Here is a 22,453-nt window from a genome sequence, read left to right on the forward strand (position 1 = left end):
TAATAGGGTCTATCCGACGAATGTCGTCTGTATCGATTTTTATTAGACAGATAATCTCCGAAACTACTGAACCGATTGTTGTCAAATTTTGACGTGTATTAGAAATCTCATAAACAAAATTTTACTAATCCTCTGCTTAATTCAAATTGTCTAAGTTTTACGAAATAATATACTCCGGTATTTGTACGAATCTACTGCGATTTGTTTATTTTCATCATTATATTTGTTTATTATTTACTCTGTCTTGTTCTTTCCACTCCTTTTGCTTGGATGTGTAATTTCAGTTGCAAGCATTGATGAGTGAAGTACTGTCTGAACCTTTCAGACTAATTTTTGAGTTAAAATAACAATGAAAACTGGATCTTGTCCATAAAACATTATATTGTTTAAATACCTTGACAAAATTCTTGTTCTTTGTACATGAACTTACTTATTCCTTAACCTATACAGAAATGATAGAAAAATGAGTTAGCAATACAAAATACATACAAATCTAACATGAACTTTACTGTAGTCAGTTCTTTGCAACACTACAAAAGACACGATTGACACTCAATTTTTTTTTAACTATCTACAAAAAAAATACATACAACAAACGAATGTTTTTTGGTCGTCCTATTTCCTGAAGTCGTTTTTTGCTAATTCTACTACTAACACTATTACAAAACAGTTATACCTAAGTAACGAGAGATTTCTGTTCGCAACCATTATTTCCTTGTGGGATCGCATCCTAATTGAATAAAAATCTTCCTGACGAAGTCTTTCCTTCCGCGATTGTTGCTCATGTTCCGAAAAAGTGATGCTATAAAACAAAAACAAAAAATCAGTCTTATTTTGCCATCTAATGGACAAATTTAGTTTTCAAAGAAGAAGAACCAGTTTGTGATTATATCGCGGTATTAAACGTGATACTCCTGAGGGAGTAATTTTTTCACTTGGGGAAAAATACTTAATTTGAAGTATGACGTCAAAAACACATAATTCAAGTTTTGCTTACCCGTAAGATTTGAAGCATTGTTCTCCTTTCTTAATGGGCGAAAAAGCTCTGATAATCATTGCAGATCCATAATGAATCCACAAATATGCTGAATAGAGGATATAGCCCAGTTCCATACATAGGACTCTCATATTTATGGTGACTATACTAATCGTCCATCCCGATATAGTTGACCTTACACATCTACAGGTTCCAGAAATACAGTTCTTTAAACCTTTCCTCACATCCACTGATCTCCTTCAATAACGTAGACTTTTCTCTTAACAAAACGAAAAATTTCGCAGAAAACAAAGACAATAGTTAGAGTTTGCTGTGAATCAGAAATTCTGCAACTTCCTTGTATCTGTCAGAACGATACAATCGGGTTCGGTGTCATTTTCGTCATTCCTTGCCACAAGCGTGATTTTTAAAGCAAGCAGCCAGTAGTCAGTGAGATACATGGACTGACTAAGAATTTGAAAATCCTTTCCTTTGCACGTTTCGCTAAAATACAACCATCTGTGCCACTTGGTGCATGGTGTCGGATTATGGCAAAGCACCAGGCATCCATAACAGAAGCAACAATCATGGTATCACTTCGTATGGTTTTTCGATAACTAGGATTTTTCCGATTTTGACATCTGTACCGTACTTTTCGTTGGTTTGTAGCTCGATGCTGTTTCTCGTTGACTGAATTAGGTCGTTTTTCTCAGACGGTCGAATTTCGTAGACTCTGACTCTTCGTGCTGAACCGGTTAGGGCTTCTAGGGCTTTTTCCTTTCGCGTGAAGAGTTTTTCGTGCAGACGGTCGGCGTAACACCTCTAGAGAGCTCTCTCGATGTCCTAGAAAACAAAAATAAGAACAAACATTCATAGATTAATTACGATACAAACAGTTTTTTTTTTAACTAAACAATTGGAACATTAAGTTAAATCACAAAGTCATTTGTGTGTTTGAAATTACAACATTCCAAGGTGCTCCAGTTGTGTTTTGGTAATTGTTCTTTAGAAGACACACATTTATTTAAGAAAACTCTATTTCCTAAATTAACAAGTTAAGTAATTTGGGATTGTTTTCCGCCTCTTGAACGTGTTACGATTGGTAACTAACTGTGGTAACTAAAACACTTGAACAGAATGGATCTCCAAAAATTAAAGTTAAGTGAGTTAAAAGCACACACATACTGACGTTGTAATATCATCGATATAGAATATATTACTGAATTTATTCATAACTACAACACTTGGCATGAAAAAGCAACGTTTATCAAGTACGTTTTCTATACAGTTTACTTAAAACAAAAAAAAATGTCTACCAACCTATCTTACAGGAAGAAAAAAAAATTCTTGAAGGTGATCCTCCATTGCCTAAGCCTATTGTCTAATTTGGGCACTTAGTCCACCACTGAAACATATAAATTATGTTGGTGGTATACACTTAATAACACAAATAAATTTATAATCAATAAAAAAAGTTATAAAAAAACCTCAAAATACTAAAGGTAATTATTACTGACTAAATTTTACTTACACCACGGTGTAGCGTAACAAAATGTCATGGATCATTTTGGAGAGTTTAACGTTATTACTTGAGTCAGTTGTTGTTTTCTAGAAGATTGGAAGTATTTCATAATTTCTTCTTTCTTCTATACACCTTTACTAGAAAATTAAACTCAAAGTGAAAATAACGAGAACATGTTTTTCTTACCTTTGCTACAGATATGTATTTATCTTCACTTGTACTGCATTTTACAATAGGGCTAAATTTACGATAAATTACATCTTTTTGTTAGAATTTGTGACTGATGAGGCGAAGCTGGAAGATACTTTTTGAATTTTATTTTCAGGATATAAGTAGAACATATTTACCAAAATTATTTCTTCATATTCTTGGTTGATCCTTTTGCATCTTTAAATTGTTGCAAAAATCAATCAGGAAAATATGGAGGTATATGCTAAACGGTCTCAGGCATTGCTTTTTGTTTATTTAATAAAAGGGAAAACACAATTATTCTATTTTATCTCGAGGTCTTATTTTATTCGTAATAGTGTTTGAACACTTACCAATAATTTTAAATTTTTGATCAAACTCAGTAATACTAGTTGCCAAAAAAATATACAATTTAGTACCCTTCCAAGTCATGAATATCAAAGAAGAAGCAGAGGCGATGTGGTGATGTAAAGAAATTTTGAAGTGATGGTTTTCATTGATTTCAGACCTAAGTAGATTATTATTTTTGCGAATGGTATCGAAACACAAAAAGTATAATGAGCTGGAATAAAAAATTAAGGATTCTACATTTACATTTAGGATTCTCGATCAAATAAAACTGAAACAGAGAAAGTGATTCCAGGACAAGATGTTGAACAAGTCGAAATTCAGCGTGTTGATGAAACTGCCCGTGAAACTTCAATTCGAGCTACGTTTGATGTTATTGGTTTCTCACCAACAAAAAAAGAAAGTGAATATTAATGTAAATGTTAAAAAGTAGATCTAAATAATTCTAACTTATTATTTATATAAGACACGATATAAGACACTAATGTTTTATCAAGCCCATAAAACATCTCACAACAGTAATGTTATGGCCACAAAATATTTCAGTTGTGGATAAAAGATTTTAAGAATAAATTAAGGGAATATTTATTTGTATAAGAGCATTTTTAAGCACCAACTAACCGTGAATATTTGTGTTAATCTGTTATGTATATTTTATAGACCAATTGTCTTATTTTATGTTATATTCGTATACTTGTCTGCTCTTATAATAGTAATAAATTGTTTAATAATTTAGGAATTTGATCAACAAATACTCATTACAATTCATGAAACAAGACAAATGGGAGAAGGATTATTAAAATTCAACGTTGACTTTTTTTTCAAACTCTAGACGTTTCTGTTAAATAAAACAATTCATTATTTGATTTCTCCAGTCTGTTCCTAAAATGGAAATTTTAGAAAAATGTAAAATCCTAGAATATATCCTAACCAGTGAGCAAACAAACTCTAAAGATTTTGACGCCATACAACTTTCTGATGAACTGGAAGTTTTTGCTAGTTCTGTTAAAAAAATACGTCACCGAGGATGTCTTTTACAACATATTATTGAACACATTTTTTCCTAATGTTGATGCACTGAGAATTTTATTATCATTACCTATCAGTGTGGCCAGTGCTGAGCGAAGTTTTTCGAAGCTAAAACTGATAAAAAATTACTTTCGCTGAATAATGCCTGACACAAGACTTGTAGACTTGGCGATTACTTCCAATCAAGCAACGGTTAGGACAAAACTAGTTATATTACAAACACCTTGTGAGAGAATTTTCTGCAATTAAAGCAGGAAAAGTTCCCTTTTAAATTTTGTGTCATCAGCGCGACCGTGTAAATAAGTATAAAGTGTGTGACTATCTACGATTAACTTTTCAATTTTCTCTTGTGAGGATCATCAATGTATTTCTAAAGTATTTACGTATTTGTATAAAAAATATTTTTAACAAAGTGGAAAGGCGGTACATATTTACTTTGTCCCGGGCGGTATAATACCTATTGCCAGTTCTGAGTGTATCTCAGGATATTAACATTTTCTATTGGATCAAATCACAACACGTGATACATGAATTATATCCTCTGTAAAATAACCAGCACTGACTTAGTAACTCTAAACCTATGCTTTGTCCATTAAGGTGAAAAATTTGCTACATTAAACTACAACAAAACCGTTTGGAAACTTTCTGGTTTGTAGAATTCCTTTTACAAGCGGCGGCTTTCTTTAAATTCTCGACAACTTTTTTGTGGCCGTTTTGGGAAGCTGAATAAAGTGGTGTCACACCGTTTTTATTAGCGCCATTGATTTCGGCGCCGGTTGTCACCAAGTAGTCGACAACTTTTTCGTGACCGTTTTGTGAAGCTATGAAAAGTGGTGTCACACCGTCATTCGTGGCGCGATTGATTTCGGCGCCGGCTGTCACCAAGTATTCGACAACTTTTTCGTGACCGTTTTGTGAAACCATGAAAAGTGGTATCGCACCGTTTTTATTAGCGCCATTGATTTCGGCGCCGGCTGTCGCCAAGTATTCGACAACTTTTTCGTGACCGTTTTGTGAAGCTATGTAAAGTGGTGTCGAACCGTTTTTATTAGCGCAATTGATTTCGGCGCCGGCTGTCGCCAAGTATTCGACAACTTTTTCGTGACCGTTTTGTGAAGCTACGTAAAGTGGTGTCGCATCGTCATTCTTGGCGCGATTGATTTCGGCGCCGGCTGCCGCCAAGTATTCGACAACTTTTTCGTGACCGTTTTGTGAAGCTATGTAAAGTGGTGTCGAACCGTTTTTATTAGCGCAATTGACTTCGGCGCCGGCTGTCGCCAAGTATTCGACAACTTTTTCGTGACCAAATTGTGAAGCTATCAAAAGTGGTGTCCAACCGTTTTTATTAGCGCAATTGATTTCGGCGCCGGCTGTCGCCAAGTATTCGACAACTTTTTCGTGACCGTTTTGTGAAGCTACGTAAAGTGGTGTCGCATCGTCATTCTTGGCGCGATTGATTTCGGCGCCGGCTGTCGCCAAGTATTCGACAACTTTTCCGTGACCGTTTTGTGAAGCTATGTAAAGTGGTGTCGAACCGTTTTTATTAGCGCAATTGATTTCGGCGCCGTTTGTCGCCAAGTATTCGACAACTTTTTCGTGACCAAATTGTGAAGCTATCAAAAGTGGTGTCCAACCGTTTTTATTAGCGCGATTGATTTCGGCGCCGGCTGTCGTCAAGTATTCGACAACTTTTTCGTGACCGATTTGTGAAGCCATCAAAAGTGGTGTCCAACCGTCATTACTAGCGCGATTGATTTCGGCGCCGGCTGTCGCCAAGTATTCGACAACTTTTTCGTAACCGTTTTGTGAAGCTACGAAAAGTGGTGTCGCACCGTCTTTAAATGCACGATTGATTTCGGCGCCGGCTGTTGCCAAGTATTCGACAACTTTTTCGTAACCGTTTTGTGAAGCTACGAAAAGTGGTGTCGCACCGTCTTTAAATGCGCGATTGATTTCGGCGCCGGCTGTCGCCAAGTATTCGACAACTTTTTCGTGACCAAATTGTGAAGCTATGAAAAGTGGTGTCCAACCATCATTCCTAGCACGATTGATTTCGGCGCCGGCTGTTGCCAAGTATTCGACAACTTTTTCGTGACCGTTTTGTGAAGCTATGAAAAGTGGTGTCGCACCGTCATTAAATGCGCGATTGATTTCGGCGCCGGCTGTCGCCAAGTATTCGACGACTTTTTCGTAACCGTTTTGTGAAGCTGTGAAAAGTGGTGTTGCACCATTATTCCTAGCGCGATTGATTTCGGCGCCGGCTGTCGCCAAGTATTCGACAACTTTTTCGTGACCGTTTTGTGAAGCTATCAAAAGTGGTGTCCAACCGTCATTACTAGCGCGATTGATTTCGGCGCCGACTGTCACCAAGTATTCGACAATTTTATCGTGACCGTTTTGTGAAGCTATCAAAAGTGGTGTTGCACCATCATTCCTAGCGCGATTGATTTCGGCGCCGTCTGTCATCAAGTATTCTACAAGTTTTTCGTGACCCATTTTAGAAGCTACGTAAAGTGGTGTCTCACCTTGTTTATTACCTCGATTTATTTCAGCGCCTGCCTCCACTAAGCATTCGAAAGAGCTGTCAACACTGCCGCGATTGATTTCTTCACCGACATTCAAAAAATATTGCAAATAATTTTTGTGGCTGTTCTCGGACGCAACGTGAAACGGTGTCTCTCCAAATTTCTTGGGTTTGTTAATTTCGTCATTTAAATGTAATAAATACTTAACAATTTTCAGATGACCACTTTTACTCGCTAATAATAAAGGTGTTTCAGCATTTTCCGCAGTAACAAATTTGGTTTCGTACTCGCGATTTTTCCTGTTTTTCTTCTCTTGGACAGTAAAAAGCTCACATACTTTATCGTATCCAAGTAAAGAAGAATAATATAAAATATTAATCATATCGTTAGGAGAATTTGACTGATGATTGAGTTCATTTTTTTTTGCTTGAAGTAATATTATTTCCGCCCCTAAACTCTCACTTTTTCTAGCATAAGACAACGGTGTCGCATGTAGCAAACTATCGTGTTCTTCAACGTTATTTTTGCTCTGCAAAAAGATTACCGTTTCAAAATATGCTTCGGTTTCTGCTTGTTTATCGAAATTGCTGTCTTCATGCACAATACACTTGTCATTTTCAACCGTTATTTTTATACGCGGATGTCTTTGACCCCATGAAGAAATCACATGTAAAGCACTTCTGCCACCTTTGTCTTTCCGTGTTAAAGTTTTGTCATCATAACTTTTAAGTAATTCATATTTTTTATATAAAACAGCAATATGAGCTTCACAATTTTTAACTAACAACATGTCGAAAAAAAAACGAACATTATTATACTTTGCATTGAACATTAAGTCACCAAGTATATCATAAAAGATATTTAAATTTTTTGAAAAATATGTTGCAGCTAAGTATTCGGCAAAAGAACCATGAATGAAATGTGCCACATCATTTTGGAATTCACTTACAAGACCAACAGACACACATTTTTGTGAATTTTTTTCTTTGTGTTGTTCACAGTCAAGATTTAATCGTTTTAGTATTTCTTTCGAAAATATCACTTTAAGTGCCACTCTTTCGTAATTACCTAAAATTTCCTGTTTTTCTTCGCGAATTCTACTAACCATGTGAGGATTTTTATAAACAAACCCCAATTTTTGTTTGAAAAAATTATTAAATTTTTCATCAATGAAGTATTCGTATAAATCAGTCAAGAGAAATATATTTTCCATAAGTTTCGAATATTTGTCACTGTTTTGACGAAACAATTCAGTAACCATGAAGATTTGAAGCGGAATCCCCAAGATATTAACGTGTTCAATAATCGCGAACGATGATTTAATTTTTGCGACGGCGATCTCAATTTCGTCTCCAGAAATGGAAGAACCTAAACGTTTTCTTACATAATGTTGTTGTTCTTGTTCGTCAAACTGATTTATACTAAGTGCCAACACATTGAATTTTTTTTCTAGAAATGGTTGTAAATGTCTTCTACTAGTAACCCACTGAAGGAAACTTTTTGCTGAGAAACCAAGGATTATTTCCGAAACGGCTTCTAAATGTTCTCCTACAATTTCATCGAGCGCGTCCCACACGTAAACAACATTATTTTTCGCTACACACATTTCGAAAAATCTTCGTTCGAATTTTTTGAGCGACCGACATTTTTCATTTACGATAAATTCTTCAAATGAATCTGTATATTTAGTTGTTTTAGAAAACTTAGGATTGTAAAAAAATGAGTGCACATCGGTAGGATTAATTATAATTGTCCAATGTTTCGGTGAACATTTATTTTTGCAGCTTTTCATTAATTCGGATTTCCCCATGCCCGGATCGCCACATATTAGATTTATGTTATTATCTAACCGTGAAGACCACAGTTTATTTTCGTTCGTACAGTATTTGTCATATAACTTATAAATCTCTAAATCACTAACATCGCCTCTGCTTTTAACCCATTTTAAGTTACAATCACTGGAAAGTTTAAAATAGTGAATTTGTTTGGCTTCTCTATTTTCATTGTAAATTTGTTCCAGTTCTAAATCACTAAAATTGCTATTACTTATATAAACTGTATTGATAAAATTTGATTTTTCCGAATGAAAGTTATTTTTATATTGAGTTGGATTGAATTTAGACGCATAAAGTTCATTTGTTTGATTTTCAAAATTCTGATTTTGTATCTGTAAGAAGTTATAGACATCAATTAATTCACATTGCTTTACTTTGTCTTTAACTTTATCAAAATTATCGCCGCAATTTAAAATGATAATTGTGTTTTCCCAAAATTTTTCTAGGTATTCAATGTTAATAATATTTCGGGAAAGATTCCGCTCAATATAAGGTTCAGGAAGAATCTCTTTTTCTCCCCCTATATAACACGGACCATGTAGCATTTCCACCACCTTGTCCGTTGTGACACTTTCTAAGAATTTTTCGCTATTTTCAAAAGCTGTTGCAAGATTAAGTTCTCCTTTTCCTTGGATCGATATGGTAAAATTTTGCATCAATCTTTCGCGTAAGTCGGGTTTCTGTTTCAAGTTTGATAAATTTTGGAACACGGCATAGTTTTCCATCCACTCCTCATTCTTGCCTTCGCCAATTAGGATGAACTTTTTATCGGGACAGAGCTGGATGGCCTTTTCGACGGTCTCATGTTGAAGTACTATTAATGGACACTTGTCTGTTAACCATAATAGTTGAATAAATATTCTTGGATCTATTTTGTCGATGTTTTTATTATCAATATAACTGACTGCTGGGAAGTACCTTTTTCTTACTTCATTTAATTCTTTAAAGTCAAAAATTTTTTCTTTTCTAAGGTCATCCCACACCGGTTTAAGCTTTTCGTACGATTCTTTTTCAAGTAGCGTAATGTCGAATAAGGAAACAGCTTCTCGAAATATTTTCATTTTATATTTAACGAAGTTGATATTATCTGAGCCAAAAGGTAGGGGCTCAATATGTGAAGATAGAAGCAGTAGACTGATTACACGTTCCATCCACTTCTTGTTTAACTTTTCTTTGATACCTTCTTGGATATTCCACTCAGATAGTCTCTTGAAGAATTTTTCGAATATTTCCTGATCCGAATAATATGTTGTTTTGAAGTTTTCAGCCACACTGTTTTTTAGGATTTCAACTTTTTTTTGATCGGTATACAAATAAAATTTACTAAAAAACTTTTGATATTGTCGAATTTTGGGACGCATTTCTACATTCCAATCTTCTTCTATTATCTTAAACTGATACGCAGAATCTATCTCTGCAAGTTCTGAAGCAGCTTTTACTTTAACAGGAATAATAGAAAATTCCTCTTCTTCTAGTTGAAATGATGTGTTGTCGTCACACTTAAATGGTCTATTGGTAAATAGAATAAATTCGTCAACCTCTTTTTTTATTTCTTGAAAACTTTTGAAATATTTCAGAATGCTGAAGTCTCCTGTTTTGGACATCAAACTTTTTGTGGACAATATTTTATTTTCGTTGTGTTTTAACTGAACTGCTTTTATTTCATTTCCCTTATTTGATTCAGTTTTAATAACTATGTCATCAAAAGCTCCGAACCCTTCTTCATTTGACGAAACATGAAAATTCTTTGTTTCGACGTCTTTTATTAGTTCTAGGACAACAAAGGCGAGAACCACTTCCTCATATTCCTTTCCCCTATCCGTGGTTCCGCTTCTTTTTCTAAAACTCTGGAAAGCAGTAAAGAATTGGAACATGCAATGACAAACTCCGTAAAAGTTCATGTGAATGTAAATGCGGAAGTACAAACCGCACAAAAATGAAATGCCAGCAAGCTTGTGTACAATTGAATTGACCAGTAAAGTAAGGTTAGAATTTAGAATGCGCGGCAGTTCATAATTCAAAAATTCTATTATGGGTTTCTTATGGGAGCTTGATTTTACAGACAAAATACGGCGCATAGGTAGAAATCTTAACTAGTTCATACTACAAGCCATAAAGACTGTACAATTATCTTCCTGTTACTAAAGGTTTAACTATATAAAAAGCTTCTGTTAAAGAAATATTGCAAATTATAAACAACTCTATCCATCGAAGTAACGTACATCGTTTCTAACGTCTTGCGCATGAGTGAAACGGATAATCCAGTAACCCTTGGGAAAGAAAAAGAACGCGAATATTTTGCGGTACTAGTGAGGTTTAGATCGTGAAAATCCCCAAAATATGACAGTTGATTTCGTGATTTAATCACAACAATCATAATCAACTTTTGGGTGATATTAGTTCTGTGATATTAGTTCATATTAGGTTGTATATGTCTGTGGACTGGTTTTTTTGTATTTGTTATTAATAATGACTGAAAGTGTTAACAATAGGGGCAATTACCAATTTTTTTTTTTGTTGAAGATCGGAAATGCATTGTGAACGGAGAAAATTCTTTGCAGTCAAATAATGTAGTGAAAGTCAATTGGTATACTGAATTAAATTAAATGTGCTTGAAGAGTTTATTCGAGCTAGAATGCGAAATAACCAGGTATAAGGTTATGGTAAGTTAATGTATATTGATAAAAGTTCTGTATCAAGTACAATTATGAGGTATTTTGTTTTATTATGTATAGATATTCCTTAAGAGAGGCAACATGTGAAACCCCAAGAGGTGCATTTGTATGTCATCATATGGCTACACCTGCCCTACACGGACGTTATAATGTATGTATTTTGGACCAATAATTTGCGTTCTTGGGACGTACATCTGAAGAAAAGTGAATCAGCTGAGGTCAGAGCCGTGATCTCTGAAAATTCTTTTAATCTCCAAGTCAACATAAAAACAGCTAATGTTGAGGTACAACTTCATGAAAGCTTACGACAAACTGATCGGAGCGAAGCACCACAGCGAAGCACTGCTTTGGCTATTGGGCTCTAAACCAGAATGATCTCAAGAAAATCTATTTCACAGTGTCGAAGGACTATTAGTGTCTGAGGACTATTTAAATGGACCATCAAGACGACAGTTTGTGCGCCAGTTTTTCACCAAAAGTGAATCAGAATTTACATTAGGAAGTGCAATTTTTTATTGTAGAATATTTTTTTTGTTTTGAAATAAATTGTTCTTTAAATTGTGATTTTTTTTAAATGGGTGTTTCAGACCCAATTCGTACTAAAATGAAAGTGATTTTTACTTGTACATGAAAGGTTTAATCAGGAATGCCAAGTTTTTCCTTTTCTAGCAAAAATGTGTGAAAAGAAAAAAGCTTGGGATTGATGATGATTCTTAAATCAAAATTTGGCAATTGACTAAAAACATTTGCAAATATGGGATTTCCTTTATGTATTATTTTAAATTCACAACCGTATCTGTAGCATTTGAAAATCAAAGCCATTTATGTGGAGGGGGAACTCAATGGCAGTATGAACCACTGTACGACATACGTCCGAGGCAAATGTAGTGGTAAAAGTTGAATTTAAATATTTATTAAATACCACCGGTTCCGTTCATGTTTGGTGTCAAGATCAACAGTAAAAATATCAGTCTTCATGGTACAAGTAGTGGGATATATAAGAAAATTACTTTAATGGTAGAATTTAAGCGTTAAAATGACGCCTCGATTTCACCCATAAGGATTACACGGGGAACTGAAATACGGGTCTCGTGTTATGAACTGAGTTCAAATTTCGCGCGTCATTCACTTTACTGGTCAATTGAACAACTTTAAAATAAAGATAGAAACTATAAAAACCGAAAGAGAATTTATATAAATTGTAACCAAAAATTGGTGGAAAATACACTCTCTCTCTTCTCGGGTAGGTGTTCTACTATTTCTCGTCACTTTCCACGTTATATTATACCACCACAAAACCATAAGGGACAAAGCAAAGCAAAAAAAGTTTTTGCAAATACAGCTTAAGTTTAACTACTAAAACATCACAATTAATGGCAAAGAATGGAGGTGGAATAACTAGAATAAGAGTTTAGAAGAAATTGACGAGGTTGTTAACAAAAATTAAATAAAGATAATTTCGAAATAATAAAATCAAACCCTCGTTTTTACTTTAACTGAACAATCTTTACTAAGATCCATTGATTAAATACATATGTATTTAATCAATGTAAGATCCCTTTATTCGTTTCAGGTTGCTTGCATAACTATAGCTCCTCTATTATAAAAATAGTACTTGTACATGAATTTCCTCGAATTGATTTTGCCAAACAGTTCAATTGTTTCTAAATATTCGATTAGTATCTCGAAAAAACGTTTTAGTTGCAATTAGCCAAAACAAAATTATTGGTACAGTGTAATGTAACGATATTGCAAGCCAATGAACACGGACGATGAACCGACAAAAGCAGCACAGTTTAAGGAAATAACTAAGCAATATTATAAGTACCCATCGGTTCATCGACGGGGAAATGGTGAAAATGCATGATATACAGAATAAGCATAAATTGTTGTTAAATAGAGAGAACTAAAAATGTTAGGGGAGTGACGTGTAAACCTCTACGAAGAACACAATAAACGCCTTGTAAAAAATGTAAGTGTTTATGTGCAAGTCCTGGGACACCTAAAGCAAAAGAACAAAAGGAAGAATATTTCAACAGTTTTTTTATGGTAAAAATTAACACGTAGTTACTTTCATTTATTTTTTTATTTCAAAGATCTGGTCAATACAAAACACTTGTCACGTTTTTTTAATAAATTAATTTTGAACCAGTGCTTGCTAACCAAAAATGCCATTTCAATAACCGTCAGTTTTTGATTGACTTTTTCTACACTCTAAAGAAGCCGCCATCTGGTTCAAATCTATTTTTTTATTATAGACCTGTTAAAATTTTAGATTCATTTTCTGCATACAGCTTGAAAAAGTAAAGCAACCACAGTGCACAGCGTTATTTATGTTAATAAAAATACATAAACTCGTTTTTAGTTTTCCTAATGCTTAATTTTTATAATTAATATTAGATATGAATATTCTTGATGTTTTTTTTTATATTTTTTTATTTTTTTATAAAGTGGCATTTAGTCAAGAACGTTCAAACGACCTTCTTGGTATAAGAAACATTTTCCATTTGTGAAAGATATGAAAAATTTTGTCTGCGCAATTTTATAAATGACGGAATAATGTAAAATTAAAAAAAAATAAATTTTTTAAACACATTTTATGGAAATAAAAATATAATCATAAAAGAACAGAAAAACATCTGTAGAATGTTAATTGATCCATACTTTTAGCATCATACTTTAAAACTTACTTTAGTTTTAATAATCGATATTTTTGTTGTACGAATAAAATAATAAAATAAAAGTAAAATATGTGTGGACAGTTAAATGAAAAGAAACACTCACCTCGATGTTCTCCATTTCTAGAGTTGAAATCACTAGTACAAGAAAAACTATAGCCAGAAAACTTTACTACTGAACTGATATCAACTAAAAACGTTCGCTTATTTATAGGCTGCACTAAATGATGACTTTTTGATAACATAAACACACCTTTAAAGTCACGTAAAATATTCAATAAATATTTGTTTAAAACTAAAATATTTTAGTGGGCACGACATTTCAAATAAAAAAAAACTCGTTTTTAGATACTGAAAACAAATAAGTACAGAAATATGATGAACATTTTATTTTTTACTTATTCAATTTAATATTAATAATAATATATAATAAATAATAATAATATTAAATAGAATTTATTTTCCAACAGAAAATGAAAATGTCTATAGTGGATACATATTACAAAATCACATAATACAACAATAAAATAATTATATTTATATACAACCATTGATACTAAGTACACAAATTTAAATTTAAATGTTAACGATATTGTTCTGTCAACAATTCTTTCTTGACAACAGGAGTATTAAATTTTTATGGGAAATATCGAACTGATTATTAGTAGAAATACTATTACATAAACGAAAACAGTTTAAAAGAGGACAATTAAAGTGATGGTGTGTCATATGAAAACCTCAATGGACATCTAGTGCCTAATCTAGATATATTAAAGCTAATTTGGTTATGTAAATCTTGACTAGATATTCTACCACTAACAATCTTTTGTAAAAATATGATACTTGCAGTGCTCCCTCTGTTTATTAATGAAGTATCATTTACCACCCTAAGTAGATCTATTTGATCACAATGTCTTGTTGGATAAGTACCAAACATTTTAAAGTAGAGGTATTTAGTAAGTTTCCTTAGTACGTTCTCTAACAAATCTATATATAATTCTTCAATTATATATAGTATCTTCATACGGCTTCCATACGATACAGCAATACTCAAGTTTTGATCTAACTAAAGCATAGAATAATAATTTAAGACACTGAATATTAGTAAATTCTTTAGTATTTCGATAAATAAAGCCTAAAAGTTTCATAGCTTGATTAGCAAGATGTATAACATGTGGTCTAAACGAAAGCGTATTGTCCATGATGACACCAAGATCTAACAGCTGGTTACAATTTTCAAGAACATAACCCTCTATATTATAGTAAAAATTGAACATATTACTAATCCTACCAAAAGTTATTTTTTTACATTTAGCTTTATTAATTTCAAGCAAATTACTGTCGCACCAGCGATGTAATTTATCGACACAATGTTGTAATTCTAAACAATCCTCCACTCTTGTTATGACTTCCGCTAATTTCAGATCATCAGCATATATAAATGCTTCACAATTCAAATATTTAACTACATCATTATAGAATATGATAAATAATAGTGGGCCTAAATTTGATCCCTGACCCACACCACTGTTAACGTCATACATATATGATTTGAAACCACCATAAAAAACAAATTGCTGTCTCCCTTTTATAAGTGATTTAATAAAGACACCAGTTTATCTCCGATTCCAAAACAGTCCAATTTCTTTAACAGAATGCAGTGATGTACTCTGTCGAACGCTTTAGTTAAATCTATGTAAATTGCATCTACTTGTAAGCGATTATCCAATGCATTCGACACAAACTGCGTAAATTCACAAAGATTAGTGACTGTAGATTTTCCTTTAATGAAGTCATGTTGTTCGGGCACAATCTTAGAAATAGCATGAGAGTACATAATATCTGATATTATACATTCAAATAGTTTCGCAATGTTGGGTAAAATAGCAATAGGTCGATAGTTTTTGATATCGGATTTATCACCTGATTTAAAAATAGGGAGTATACGGGAAATTTTCCATAATTTCGGAAAAACAGATGATATCAAAATTAAGTTAAAAATATGCCTTAAGGGTGGTAACAAACACTCTATACAATCTACAATTAAAAAGGAGGAAGATTATCTACTCCACAGATGTTATTCGCTTTAATTCCTTTAATGGCCTTCAAAATATCAGTCATTTATAGAGATCACATTCAAAATATTACTACTATCACAGTCTAATTTAATATCTAAAAATGGACAACAGTATTTATCACAATATTTACAGGACTTTTCAAACGTATCACAGCATTTAACACTACAAAAAAACATATGACCAGGAATATCAGTTGCTTTCTTCTTTTGATTAATAAATGTCCAGAATTTTCTAGGGTCTTGTTGCAACGACTTTTCAGCCTTTCTTATAAAGTGTACATATTCCACATGAATTTTACGTCTAATATCACGCCTTAGTTCATATAGATGATGTAACGATTTTGTTTTCCTGTAATAGTTATTTATATTATGAGTGCGGTAGGTAACATTTTGCAGGTTGAGGTCCTAATTTGCCACCCGACGCGAAGCGGAGGGTGGCATGGGACCGAAACCTGCAAAATGCCTAACGCACGAAAATTGTATTAAATTTTTTCGCCGACATTGATTTTATTTTAAAAAATATTTGTTTTTAAAAATATTTTTCGAAATGGAAATAATGAAGTGACAGCTTATAGACTTGACGTTTACTGAAGGAATCTATAATACCGGCAGCCACGAGATGGCGCCATGTGATTTTTTTTTTAATAATTCATTTTTTCTCATTCAAAAGGTTTGATCCAACAAAACATGATGTAAAGTAGTATTCTAGTATGTTTTCTTTTATTATTTATACAGAACTTTTTTTATTAGAGCTTCTAGAAGCTAATGCATGTTGAATTACTTTGGCACCCAAAGGCGGTAAAGCAACGGTAAATTGATATTTGGTGCGTAAAGTCATTGCTACGCGGCATGTCAAAGGTGTATGAATGTTTTGTTTACATGTCAGGAGGCGAAAATAGTTATTTACGTGGCAAGCTTAGTAAATTAGCCTTTACGGGCGAGCCGGAATGTTTGCAGGGCGAGCGACGTAGGAGCGAGTCCTGTAATCCGGTGAGCCCCAGTAAAGGCTAGTTGCAAGCGAGCCGCGTACAACGTTTTACTTCCTCTTGCTGAAAATCCTGAAAATGAACAACTTTGGGATTTCTAGAAATTTTACTTGAAATTACAGTCATAGAAATTATAGTCATTTTCCATAGTTTGCTCCGGTAACTATGGAAAATTGAATTGTTTGAAAATAACGCGACTGTCAATTTGTAAATTCGATTAATAATTTAAATGGTTTAATTTTGTTTCTGAGCTCTGTTAATTGTGGAATTCGATGAAGATGAAGAGTTTGAAGGTGATTTTAACGTTAGTATTAGCACAGTATTAGTGAGATTAAGAAAAAGGCCGACGCAGCAAATGTGTGTTTGATTCCGGTGCTGTCATGATAACGTTTTACAGGCAAGGTGCCTGTAAAGCTGCCACGGTAACGCTTTACAGGCAGGGTGCGTGTAAAGGCTAATTTTCCGAGTTAGTTCAGACGACAGTAAACGAGCTTTAACAAGACAAGAGGAAGTAAATATTATAGTGACGATTTTTCAGATTGATCGTCATAATTATGTCTCGCGTAAACCATGCTGGATACCTGGAACGTTGTACTCTTGAGTTAAATTTCGGTACCCATTTCTCAATTGCTTCAAATATTTGTATGTAAAAGTTTTCACAGGCAGACTCAGAATCAAAAGTATTCACAGTTGACACCAGTCTATTTCAGCAATCGTTAAATACAAATCCTCTAAGTTGGCTTTGTAGTAATTAAATTTCGTACGATCATTGACATTTAAAAACGGAATAGATAAATTGCTCTCTTCACAAAAACTCACGTTTAGGCTGGGATGATACTGATCTTCTGTCACCAAAGGAAATTCACTCTTATTCACATTAACATCCAAACCCTCAGTTGAAAAAATTAAATCTAATACTCTTCCATTGGAATTCAAAACTTTGTTATATTAGAGATTACATAAGCTTGAAACAAGACATTCCACCAATTCAGTTATGTTAAAACCCCCACATATAATCATATTAGAAGAATAATCAATAGAATTTTCTAAAAAGTCAAATATCAAGACGTACCTAATCATTTATGCTGAGAGAAGGTGGTAAATAAATGGTAACAATAATAATGTGGTTCTTATTGTTTGAGATTTTAATACCTAACATTTCAACTGATGAGATTGGTGAATTAAAATTAAGTTCCATTACGGAAAATTGATCTCTCACAGCCACTAGAACACCTCCTCCTCGGCCAACTTTCCTATCAGAGCGATAAACATTGAAATACCCAGTTGACAGGACACTAGTATTTAACCACGTTTCAGTTAACACTATTATACAGTATCCATACTACAACAGTTGGTGTAAAATTCAGTAACTTTTGTGTTCAAATTACGTACATTTTTATATAATATATATTAAAACTAATAGATGACGATGACATAGAAGAAGTTGTCTGTTGGATATTCATTCGTTTTTTGTTTCTGTGATTCTTGGTACGCCATTGTAATATTTCAAACGAATCTCATTTTTATCATTCTCCCGACGCCTTTTGAATTCTTTGCGAACAGCAAAAGCCTTATTCTGCTGGGTAACCCTAAGCGGGTAACATTAACTATTCTAAGGTCCAAATCATTTGGAACAGCCGTTTGTATGAGATTTTTAACGGTTTGCTCATCAGCTTGTTTCTGTTGAGCAATTTCACCTTGGTACTCTGGGACGCCTCTTATAATGATATTATGAGATCGCCGTATACGCTCAACACAGCAGCCCCCTCAATTTTTTGTCCTCAGATGCCCGCTGTTCGATTGCCTTTTTCATGTCGTTAACGATAGCCGATAAAGAATTGATGGTTTGGACAAGGTTTTCTTGTATAGGTGGAGTTTCATTATCTGTAGTTGAAGCATTTTGCTCACAGCACTTTTTTTTATCTGCACAGCTCAGATGAGACCATCCACCACAGTCACTACAATAAACTTTTTCTTTTACTGCCGGATTACCACATACAAAACATAACACTTTATCACACTGTTGATTGTACGACAACTTGACGAAGAAAGATATTGTACTAGTATTTTTTTTTTTATTCTTCATGAAATAATAATTAATCAATGTTCAGTTCCGTTTTGGTACTTCTACATATATTCGCTTCTAATTCAAACCATCGGGTTTTTAAGTTTTCCAAAATTATTGGTTGTGGCTGATCAAAACATTTGTTATAAAATATGACTTTAATTGGTTCGACTTTTAAGTGAAGACGCCTTTGGGGAAAATGCTAGGAAAATTATACGTAATTATCACGCTTTTATTAGCTTGGGTTGTATCTATGTATGTATGTAACGGAATCTTTGAGCTTAATTTTCATCGGTTTCTAAAAGTCTGATCATCTTGAAACTTTGCACACGTCTCAAGGATCGATGACAATGCAATAATTTGATAACAGTTTCCCATTATCCTTATTAGGACCGCCAGGATCCTCGATCCTACGGAGACCACTGAGTGGTTCTTTCTAGAAAAATCTAAATAAGTAATTAATTCCCCAATTTATGAATTTGTCGCAGACTAAAAAATGAAAAATAAATAATAGTTTAAAAAACTAAAAAAACACGCTTTTATTGCTAATCGAACTAAAAACTAGAAAATAATTTTTAATGACAGAGTTTAATATTACAGTAGTAGAAGATCAAACAATCAATCATAATAAATCACCTCAAATTAAAATTATAATAAAATTTAAGTTATTAACAGAATAATTCAATTCAGAGTAAAAAGCGTGGGGTGCATTTTACTGCGGTTCATAACTATCCTCTCATAGATAGTTGCCAATAGAATGATTGTAATATTTAAAATATCAAGCACCCCACGCTTTTTACTCTGAATTGAATTATTCTGTTAATAACTTAAATTTTATTATAATTTTAATTTGAGGTGATTTATTATGATTGATTGTTTGATCTTCTACTACTGTAATATTAAACTCTGTCATTAAAAATTATTTTCTAGTTTTTAGTTCGATTAGCAATAAAAGCGTGTTTTTTTAGTTTTTTAAACTATTATTTATTTTTATTTTTTTTTGCTATTTTCGATAACGTATAGCAAATATTCCGTAAGTATCGGGTGTTATTTTTATTAAATGTTAGAGGCTATTTAATTTAAGATACTATTTAAGATTAGGTACCTACCTATTTTATGGTTTCGTGTACTTTATCAACATAAGAAAAATTGCGCATTATTCTTATGTGTATTTTATAAAATTTACTGATAACACTGTTCTAATACGTATATGACCACGAGCAAACAAAATGAGCCGTGATTTTATGTTTACTATCATTATCATGTTTAAAAAATACATTTTAAGATACTTGTGTGCTGTTCAAAAATAGCTATTAATAAACGAAAAAGTAGAACGCAGAGTCTATAATAGGTACATAAATTGAGTATTATTTGGTACTAAGTAATATTTACTAATGACTTTACTCTTGCGAGTAAAAGTCTACAAAACAATTATATAATATTGAGGTATTGTAGATTATAAAAATTGTTCTGACCTTATATGGAAAAGCAAATATACAGTAGGTATGTTAAAATAAATAACTTTAGACAAACACAGATAACATTTACATAAATGATACATTATTTCCCAGTAAATTTTGGGATTTCTTGATAACTTTCGATAGTTTTACCCGACGGTTCGCTACTTTCGTGTTTTCTTGACGTTTCATGACCTCTAGAGTACGAAAAAATAGCTTTCGCTTTACCGTCTGTCATTTGTTTGTCGTCTATTTGTATTGGACAGATAAAATGTTTTCGACCATATAACTTCTTTTTTTAAGCAATGGACTTAAAATTTTCATATTATACTTTATCCAGCAAATACCAAAACATTTCGATAGAACCTTTATCTGGAAAAAACACTAATTAAGACATCTGGAACTGGAGAATTCCGTTTATTGGTATATTGAATAAGCTGCATCAGGCTTAAAATTATCTTAATTCTCCCTTATTCAACTCTTCAGGTAACATCCTCCTAGCAATTACTCATTTTATCATTTACCCGTTTCATTCTTGATGTTGTCAGTCCTTATTTTAGTACTGACAATTGAAATTCGAGTTCAAAATGCCAAAATTTCTGCAAATGTCCACGGCTGGCTAAAAAAGTATCCCGAACTAGTGTTAAATGAAAATTCTCAATCTGTTTTTTGCAGAGTGTGCTGTAAAAAGGTAAGTAAGGAATCCAGATTTTGTTAATGCTATATTTTTGAATTTGTCACATTTACTTTTATTAATTCCAATTTCAAACAATTGCTTTAATTTATTGATATCTTATTGCTTTCAATTAAACGCGTGAAGTATGACATGGAATTCCTCGTTTGTCAGTAAGTTTTTCTGAAACTTGATGATATTTTCTTCGTTGAAGGTCCCGTTCATTTGTGGGGATGTTAAAATCGGCCAGTTTTCCGTGCAAGTTTTGCATGTACAAGTAAACATGAAGATCTTTTGAAGTCTTTCTTACCGCGGTTGTTGCTCATTCCTAAGAGAATAATGTTTCCATTTGCTGAAAATTATTTAAACTATGACGTCATAAACACAGTTCAAGCTGAGCTTACCCGTAGGAAATGAAGCACTGTGCTCCTTTTTTAATGAGCAAATATAGTCCAGTTCCGTACATATAACTCCCATATTTATGGTGACTATAAGGATCCTCCATCCCGATACAGTTGATCTTTCACATGGGCAGGTTGCAGAAATACAGTTCTTTAAACCTTTCATCACGTCTGCTGATCTCCTCGAATAGTGTAGGCTTTTCTCTTAACAAAAGGAAAAGTTTCGCAGAGAACAAAGGCAATAGATACAATTTTTCCAATATATATTCAAGGCTGTGAGCCCGCAATTATGCATCTTCCCGAACCATAATCAGGTTCGGTCTCATTTGTGATCTAAGAAGAGCTCTTCTGATGTCCTAGAAAAAAATATAAGAACAATAGTCATAGATTACGAGACAAATGTTTTTGACGTGATAACGTCTTATAAATCGATGGAGCCGGCTGCACGCTCGAAAAAGCATGACTCATACCGTTACTGTCACGTTCCATGTAAGGCTTGAAGTGCAAGCGAGAACGCGGAACGAGCGACAAAGAGGCACAATCGGCCTTCGCGTTCGGCAGCGTTCGCCATCCGTCTCTCTCCTACTTGAGTGAGCGATGCGTCTGCGTGGACAGCTGCTATATTATAGTACATTTACATGTTTTGGTCGAGTATCAAGTGCAGTGAAAAGTGAATGTAGTGTCAATTTTGACGTGACAACGATAATATTTTAAGAATTTTATTTAAATTGTTTCGAACGACGATTTATTTTGCAGAACTGCTTACAAACGCACCATGGAAAAAAAGCCTGACAAACCAGAGGATGTTACGAATAAGCCTTTACCTTCAATGAGTGAACCCATGGAGGTTCAAGATGCTGTAGCATTTACTTTAGCAACGCCATTCGCGCAGCCAATAATCGCTGCTTCAAAATCAAAAGCCCAAAACCATTCCATCAGTATTTTCTTAAGACGTTGTCACGTTCAACTATCGTCAGTAAACCGACTTTACAGACAACCGAGTTTTTTTTTAAAAAC

General features: G+C 33.5%; 3 protein-coding genes across 5 annotated transcripts in view; all 3 read right to left on the reverse strand.

Annotated features, from left to right (window-relative positions):
- Nucleotides 1–22,453, reverse strand: part of LOC135123361 (uncharacterized) — a 127,264-nt gene that overhangs the window by 21,204 nt on the left and 83,607 nt on the right. The window contains exon 5 of the mRNA XM_064047940.1: nt 21,440–21,792. The gene's annotated coding sequence lies outside the window, so the exon portion shown is untranslated. The remainder of the gene's footprint in view (nt 1–21,439; nt 21,793–22,453) is intronic.
- LOC135123368 (uncharacterized) overlaps nt 1–22,453 on the reverse strand; it is an 88,691-nt gene that overhangs the window by 12,245 nt on the left and 53,993 nt on the right. The gene's annotated exons all lie outside the window — the stretch shown is intronic.
- Nucleotides 362–13,944, reverse strand: LOC135123367 (uncharacterized). 3 transcript variants are annotated; one of them, XM_064047958.1, is made up of 7 exons: nt 13,884–13,944; nt 2,846–10,271; nt 2,685–2,792; nt 2,508–2,635; nt 2,297–2,381; nt 998–1,819; nt 362–802 (listed from the first exon to the last, which is right to left on the reverse strand). In XM_064047958.1, exons 1-2 carry the CDS (start codon nt 13,896–13,898, stop codon nt 4,674–4,676), a joined length of 5,613 nt encoding a protein of 1,870 aa, XP_063904028.1. In that variant the 5' UTR covers nt 13,899–13,944; the 3' UTR covers nt 362–802; nt 998–1,819; nt 2,297–2,381; nt 2,508–2,635; nt 2,685–2,792; nt 2,846–4,673. The 3 variants fall into 3 exon arrangements, with proteins under 3 accessions (XP_063904028.1, XP_063904029.1, XP_063904030.1); XM_064047959.1 differs by having other exon boundaries at nt 2,685–2,802; XM_064047960.1 differs by lacking the exon at nt 2,297–2,381.

This window comes from Zophobas morio, unplaced genomic scaffold, assembly GCF_036711695.1.
Source record: "Zophobas morio isolate AGI-343-1 ecotype UQ-CSIRO unplaced genomic scaffold, CSIRO_AGI_Zmor_V1 ptg000006l, whole genome shotgun sequence".
Lineage (NCBI taxonomy): Eukaryota > Metazoa > Arthropoda > Insecta > Coleoptera > Tenebrionidae > Zophobas > Zophobas morio.